The sequence below is a fragment of the Corvus brachyrhynchos genome, unplaced genomic scaffold (genome assembly GCF_000691975.1).
Source record: "Corvus brachyrhynchos isolate BGI_N302 unplaced genomic scaffold, ASM69197v1 scaffold61, whole genome shotgun sequence".
Lineage (NCBI taxonomy): Eukaryota > Metazoa > Chordata > Aves > Passeriformes > Corvidae > Corvus > Corvus brachyrhynchos.
The window spans coordinates 4,913,169-4,921,021 of NW_008236478.1; the positions used below are offsets into that span (position 1 = coordinate 4,913,169).

The 7,853-nt window shown below is 38.4% G+C and overlaps 1 protein-coding gene across 2 annotated transcripts in view; it reads left to right on the forward strand.

Annotated features, from left to right (window-relative positions):
* Nucleotides 1–8: 8 nt before the first annotated feature.
* LOC103624617 (protein FRA10AC1) overlaps nucleotides 9–7,853 on the forward strand; it is a 20,455-nt gene continuing 12,610 nt past the window's right edge. Inside the window, exons 1-5 of one of the 2 annotated variants that reach the window (XM_017726051.1) lie at nucleotides 9–126; nucleotides 4,111–4,187; nucleotides 6,170–6,262; nucleotides 6,346–6,391; nucleotides 7,197–7,273. In XM_017726051.1, coding sequence (XP_017581540.1) covers nucleotides 124–126; nucleotides 4,111–4,187; nucleotides 6,170–6,262; nucleotides 6,346–6,391; nucleotides 7,197–7,273 — 296 coding nt within the window. In that variant the 5' untranslated portion in view covers nucleotides 9–123. Of the gene's footprint in view, nucleotides 127–175; nucleotides 354–4,110; nucleotides 4,188–6,169; nucleotides 6,263–6,345; nucleotides 6,392–7,196; nucleotides 7,274–7,853 lie in introns of those variants that run through there. The other variant, XM_017726049.1, reaches the window with a different exon arrangement.

Here is a 7,853-nt window from a genome sequence, read left to right on the forward strand (position 1 = left end):
CGGGGACAGCGCTGGGCCACTTGGGGGAAAGCAAGTGAGAAAGAATGGCTTCAGAAGCTGCGTGCGACCCACAGCGGCCGGTGTTCGGTTTCTCCGTGGAGCTCCCCAGTACTCCTCGATGTCATGGTCTGCTGTGACCTACCTTTTACTCCTAGTTTTTCTCTCATAGCTATAATAAAGGAGCAGTATCTTGTGAGTGCGTTTTCCCATTGTTAGGGCCGTTCACTATACAGTATATGCAGGCACTCCTTGTAATTAGTTTTACAAGGAAGAATAGGTTTGAAGCTAGTTGTACTTATTTTCAGGTTTTTTCCCCCAAGTGGGAGTGGCAAAGCTTCATAGACAACATCAAGGTGAGAGGAGCATGTTGCAGTGAAGCATTCTGACTTTCCACACAGCATCCTTTTATCCATCCAGGATGGCTCCTCAAGTCCTGTTATAGATCCTGTGCTTCCTTCAGACCCTCCCCAAATAGTTAGTACTAAAAACGAGCACTGGGGCCTGTTCTGGGCCACATCTGGGCTGTGAGCAGACACGACCACAGACCTTTGTGCTGGGCAGATAAAGGGAAGGATGGGAGTGATGATTATGAGGGCAGTGGCAAGACTAGGCCCGAAGTCAGGAGCCACACGTTGGAAATATTTTATGGGACAACTTTGCCTTTTTTTTCTTCTTTTTGACTGTCATCTTGTGTTCAGCCACGTGTTGTGGTCAGGAGTCAACATGAACTGTGATGTGTCCATTTCACCAGTGTGTGTTTACTCCATTGGAGAGGCTTAAAGGAGGTGCCTACTCTGGATGCAAATAAGTGCTGTAAATGCAGTGCTGGGCAGTTTGTAGTGTCCTGTATTGACATCAAGAGTCGTTATGTCAGTCTGAGGTCAGTTACGTGCAACGTTCATACATTTACAGTGTTTTGTGGGGGTTTTAGGAGCCCAGAGTTAAGTGGACTTTGTTCTGTCTCCAGTTGTTGCATTATTAAATAATCCAAGATGTTTGGATTACTTAAGTGTGAGCTAAATGTACCCCAAAGCATATTTGCACTTGTTTTAATTTCATGGTTTCAGTTTGTTTTGTTCTTTGGGAATAAAAAATTCAAAGTTGGTGCAACAGCAAAATACACTGTACCATTTAAGTTACATAGTTTTCAGGTTCATGTTTTGATAAAATACTTGGTATTTGTATTAATAAATTACTAGAAGCATTCTGAATCTGACAAATTACATCAAAGCAAAGTTTATATTTAAGGCTTTATTAAATAGAGAAAGTAGTTATTTTAAATTTTGTTGATGGTTATGCATGTCCATGTCTAAATCTTCTAGGTTGGGCACAAAGCTTTGATATCTGCTCCTCTTTTGCTACAGTTAAGTATTAAACACATTTTCCTTATTTGGGAATGTTGTCTGGCTTTTTTTGGTGTGTGCAGAAGGAGAGAAATCTGCCATAAAATTTTATGGTATTAGGTAGGTGTCTGTTCACATTGTCCTTCCAAAATGGCAAGATTCATTTACGGATGAGATTCTTTGATGGAGTTCATGAAATGAACTAGGTATGTTTTACCAAAAGTCAGGTCACCATCCTAAGGTGCTATCATCCTAAGCTGTTGGGTTAGAAATCATTTAGTCCCAGTCTCTCCAGTGTGGTCCAGCACTGCACCAGTGCAGTACCTATCCATCCTGCTGTTGCCTTCAATGGAGGAGTGATCTAGAAGTGTCAGGACATCAGATATGAGTTGTGTTCTTTTTCATTCTGAATTTATCTCTGAGGTATTGTAGTGATTCAGAGGAATGTCTGAAGCTGTGAAGAGCTTTCCTGTTGGAAGAGCAGCCTAGTCCTTAGTCATACCTGCTTTATATTCCCAGTCAGCTTTACAAAAGGCAGTCATCAACTTCTGAGAGCCCTGCAGTATGACTCTGTTGGAGCAGCTTTTCTTGCATCTTTTTTTCTTTTTATGTGAATCATTCCCAGAATCACCTGAGAGCTGATTACTGAGGATGTCTACTTCTTTCCTGGGGTACATCATCCAAGGGCAACGGCTTTGTGAAAATCTCCTTTCATTTGAGCTTTCCTCTTCTTGCCTGTTTCAGTACTTCATCTGTCTTAATGCTTTCATGCTCATGGTGTTGGCTGGGACTTTCTTCCCATTTGCGTGTGAAGGAAGGTCTTGATGTTCATTTGGGAAGCATTGCTAATGCCATTTAAAACATGCCCAGATTAGCATGATATTTTTTAAATTTATAGGCCAAGTATAAATATATTTGATGCATACTCATAGAGTGCTCAGACTTTTCTAAAGACCACATAAGCTTCATTAACAAAAGTAGTGACACGCCGGCTACTAGAACCAGCTAGCTATGAGACTACATCGTTGCTGCTTTTTTGCTAGTGCATGAGGACCATTTATAGCAGACATCTGCTGCACTTGTTTGTTTGGTTTGGGGTTTTGTTTTGCTTTGGGGGGGTTGTTTGGGTTTTTTGTTTGTTTCTGTTTTGTTTAGTAATGGACAATTTTTATGTCTCCTGGGAAACAGAAGGCAGTTCAGAAAAAGGTTCTGATTTGCTTTTGCTCAAATATATATGTATAGGAGAGTTACGTGTTCTTCAGAAGCATCCAGAAGAGCGGGAGGAACATTACAGTATTTTTATTATTAATAATAATAATAATTTTTAATAATAATAACAATAAATTTAAAAAAATCTTAAAAACAGTTCTTCACTGTCAGTTTGAGAAGATAGTGTTTTACATACTGTGCACGATACAGACCAGTTGTTGGTGTCAGTAGAGGATACAGCTGACTCTTCAGCATGGCATTTCTGCGAGGCATTTGCATCAAGAGAAGGCACCTCATCAAAATCATCCTGAGGAGTTTTTTTCAGGTTTTGTTTTTCTCAGCTTTTTGGCTGAGGAGGAATATGATTGTAGGCAATGTAAGAATCAGCTCAATCAAATGTGCTTGTCTTTTCTTACCCCCAGTCTCACTTAGCAAGATACTTAGGTAGTGTGTGTTGAACCTTTCCACATGTAGATAAATTAATAACCATCCCTCTTGTTTTTACCTCAGTTGTGTAAAAGCTTGTTTGGAGTCGGTGCTGGTTTATGCAGTTCCCATCTCTGGCTGCTCTCTCCTTGTGGTGCCCCTTCAGCTGGCTGGTGTAGGGTGTGGGGACTCGGGATGAGCTGTAGGGGAACTTACCTGGGTTAAAAGAATCTTTTTTTGCATAGGTTCCTGTGTAACTTGGATGAGTTGTTTGATCTGGTTCATGTGTACTTTCACAACTGTAACTGAGCACTTGGAAGGAAGGTACCAGAGTAGGAGTGAGGGAGAGGAGATGGGATGTACTTAAGCCATTGCTTCTTCTGAAGGAATTGAACATGGAACTGTGCCTTGAAAAATGGAGGTGATAGATCTGGGCATCAGTCAGTGCTTGGTCATTTGAAAGCATTATGATATGGATATTTTGGTTTTCTTATGTGGGTTAATTTGACATTGTAGTCCCAAAGTGTGTGGAAAAGGTTTCATTTTCTGGTAGGAATGTTGTGCTGATGAGGTGATACATTCCTGCAAGCATATTGTTGTTTTATATTGTAGTTATTCTTTCAATCAGATTTCCAGCTACCAGTGTAAGATCTTATGATCTAAAATGCTATATCACGGCCCAAGAAACTTTTATTCCCATTTTTCTTCATTTATAATGTGGGAATATCACTTGCTGTCCTCCAGCCCCCTTAAAGACTAACTCCTTGGGAAAATATTCACCTTTCTCTTATGTAAGGAACATTGTTCAGAAAACAAAAACTCAAGGTATTTATCATACTTGTAGTTTTCTGCATCTATGTGAAGATTAAATATGAGGACATGTGCATATAAATTATTTACAAGGTGATCTATTTTATAAAGTGATCTTTCTTTGCCCTGTATTATATGGAATATTCCACAGACAAAATGCCATTGTCTGTGGAATTTTGTTTGCCTTACACATGTGAGAACTTGCGCTTGTTCTCTTGCTGTCTTTCTCTCTTTTATTTATGCATGATGGACAGTACTGATTTGTAATTATGCCATATCCATATTACATTAGCAGATATATTGACTGGTCTATTATTTTCAGGCACATGGCCATGGAGGCTATGATTCTGATTTTAGTGATGAGGAGAGTGGAGAGAAGTCTCTGCAAAAGACTAAAAGGTAATGTAGTACAAAATTAACACTTTGCATTATGTATTTTGTACAAATGGCCTCTTAGTGTGCATAGAAGATGATGCTGTTGTATGTAAGGTCTGGTGTTGAAATGGTTTTTAAAAAATCAATCTCTTTGATTTCTGCATCTCCTCACCTCCAGCTTGCCAAAGCTTGTAATCTCCTAGGGGCAGCTGATTAAGATCTGTTCTGCCATCTCCATCTGGTGTATATTTGCCCCTCAGTTCTTGGAGCAGAGTGTTTTGTTTTTCTAAGCATTAGTATCCACTGCTGGGTTTTGGCAGCACTGTTCACACCACTGTGATCCATCAGGACAAATGGAACTGCTAGGAGAGCAAGGCAAAACAGGCCAAGTGGTAGCAGGCTTTGTAGATACAAAACACATAGAGATATAAAGTGGAGAACTGATGCTACTTCTTTAATTTGTGGTGAGACCTGGGAATCGCTAAATTGTGTTGTGATGAATCCTTGAAATGTACTTGCACATCTCTTATTTGAGATGACCTTGGCCAATACTTGCAGTGGTTTGCACAGTTAGTGACCTGGAATTTTGTAGTCTGATCTTACTGTATTGTAAAGATTTGTATTTATTTATGTATTTATTTTGCTTTTATATTTTAATTCCTTGACACTTTCTGCACCATACTTAACATTTGGCCTACATTTTGCGTATACTTTCCTTACTTTTTCCTGTCTCTCCCTTGCACTTTTATTGGACTTTATTTAAGAGGACTTTCTGGAAACTTTCCTAGGACTCTTGCGTATTTTTCCTTTATAGAAGAATTGAAAGAATGAGTTTTGTAGTGTCTGATTGCATTCTGGGGAAAAAAAAAATCATGTTTTAATCTTTGGAATAGTAGCCATTGTGCTATTTCATATATTTTATAGATATAGCTGTTCTCCATTAAAATAGTGACTGGTTTTGTTCGGATTTCATTTTCTTTAAATGCCATTGCGCATTCTACCATTCCACTTTCTAGGTGGAATATTAACTAACCATCAGGAGCCTTTCAAAAATACCATCATTATCCTTATTCTGGCACACCACTGCTGATTCCCAGTAGGGCTCTTATGTGGGTTCCTTTTCTTGCTCTATCATGGTCTTTATTTTCACTGTAAGGAAAATAGCTGTCTTAAATTCTCTCCAAATTGCTGTTTTATAGAGCCTCCTTATGGGAATTTTGTGCTTTTGAGTAAATTATACCCTAAGTTTCCAGAGTCCTATTATTCCATAGCTAGAAACAAATTCCCTGGCTTGCTTTCTTCAGGTTTCTGATTTCCATTCTTTCTGCCCACTGATAGTTATGGAAAAATCTCTTCTTCACCTAAGTTCATGAATGAAATCTACTAAATTTAGTAAAAACTAAATTTACTAGCTAAAATGTATATATTTTTATTTTTATTATTGTTGAACTCTAACAGTAATTTTAGCTGCCTACTGACAAGTACAGTTCACAACATGGTAATTGACTTTTAAATTTGTGATTCTTGTGATTGCACTACAAGAGGCAGAACTGTTTAATGAGGTGTTGAGACATTGGCATGAAAGGGTGGAATATGGTTACTGCCAATCACTCATTCAGTGAGTGCACTGTCCTTCCTGTTCCTACTTTGCTGTGTAGCTGAGATTTGTAAAGGACTTTCGATGTCAGAGTGAAACTGAGGAATCTTCCAGGCTTTTTCATTGCGGTTCTATAGTGATAATATTAATAAAAACAAATATTAAAAATTGCTGGTTTAAGCAATTGCCTCTAAATGCCTACTGGAAGCAAATGCCTTTCTGATTTGGTTCTGCTAATGAAGTGAAGTCCAAGCTGGCTTTGGTTCTGAAGTTTCATTTTATTCTTGTAGAAAATAGCAATATAACAGTTTCTGTTACTCAAGATAGTGCAAAGTTTGGCATATGAAAATTTTATTGCTTATAAAAAGTTTTTGACTATCTTTTCTTCCTTTTTCCCACCTACTTTTAGAATAGAGGAGAATGCCCTTCTGATAAAGCCATTCCAGAAAGCAAAACAAGGCAGTGTGGTCCACAGACAATTTGCAGCTGAAGAATGTGATAGGTATCTTTTACATATTGCTTTTGTGAAACATTTTCCTCCTAATGGAAAGATAGTTTTCACTGAAACATGTTTGTTATTAACAGGGAAGAAGCAAGAAAAAGAAGATTTCACTTGATATCAATGGATGCTGTATCCTTCTGTTTCATTTTTCAAGTTTGAAGATGGAGCACAGGTTATCCATTATGGTAAAATACTGGGATTTCTCAGTTATCACATCAAGTGACAGTGGCGCACCAGATACTGAGTGATTCTTCAGAGGAGCTTCTTTTTGCTGTTGAGATAAAAGTTAATTGAAAACCTTTCTAAGAAGCCATATAAAGTTTTTATTTGTGAAGACACTTTCTGAATAAGTTATTACACATTCGGCTCAAATTATGGTACAAAATGTGTTTCAAATTATGTTTCTGAGGCCAAAATGTTCTAAGAAGCATTTAATATTTTTCCATGATTTTCATTTCCAAACCAAATCATACAACTTTTATTTATATGTTGCTGGTAAAAATGTAATAAATTATTTCATTTTAGTAGCCAGACTGTTTTTATAATAGAAGAGCACAAACCTGTTTTAAACCAAAACTGCAGTACAAAGAAGCTGTTGTTTAAATCACAGCTGAAAAAGTTAACCAAGTTTCTGTGTATATGCATACAGAACATCTTTGATAAAGAAAGACAGTTTTATAAATGATGAATGAGGTTTTAAAGATGAAATTGCCTTGAATTCCTGTATTTGGAAATTAGCTTCTATGAGAGGTTATTAAGTAAAAGTTGCTATTTGGGTTGCATTAATTCCACTCCTTTTTTTTTGAAATTACTGAACTGTTTGTGAGAAGAAAAGTCTTTCTCTTATTAAAAACATTTAGGTTGGGGTTTTTTTAGTTTTAAGCTATGGTAAAAGGAAATAAGTTCTGAAACAATCCTTAATTGCTTTATTCAGTATGAAAGACATAAAAAGTTTGTGCATGACTACATTTTATACTATGGCGGCAAAATAGAGGATTTCCGACGATCTGGGTGAGAACCATTAGCAAACTTTCCCCTCCTGACCCCAAAGCTCTCCTGTTATGTAAAGGGGATAAGTGTATATTATAGCTTTGGGGGCAGAGATGATGTAGCTGTGTATCAAATTACTAATTGTTTTGGTCACAAATGGTAACTACATGTTTCGGTTTTGAAAGACAGGTGTCTGCTAAGGAAGGCAGAGGCCCCCCTTGAAGTGGCAGATATAACCCCTTTTCCCTCCAAGTTATTATATTTTGAAATCGAGAGCCTTTAGGCGAAGATGTGGGAAAATAGGAATAACAGTTCTTTACTATATATATATATATATGTATATAACCAGTCAAACAAAACAACAACAACTATGGCAGTAACAGCAAACACAAACCCAGTGCCAGCCTTCTCGGCTGTCAGGCCCTTTCCCCTCGGGTGCAGTTCCGCTCGCAGCCGGCAGGGGGCCTGGCGGCTCCCGGTGAGCAGGGCAGGTGCGATGGTTCCCCTGCGGCTGCAGGGGGCGCTACGGAGCGAGCTCGGGGAGCACGCGGCACTGGTGCCCCGGGATCCCGGGGGAGGACGGAACAAAGGCTTTCAAAAT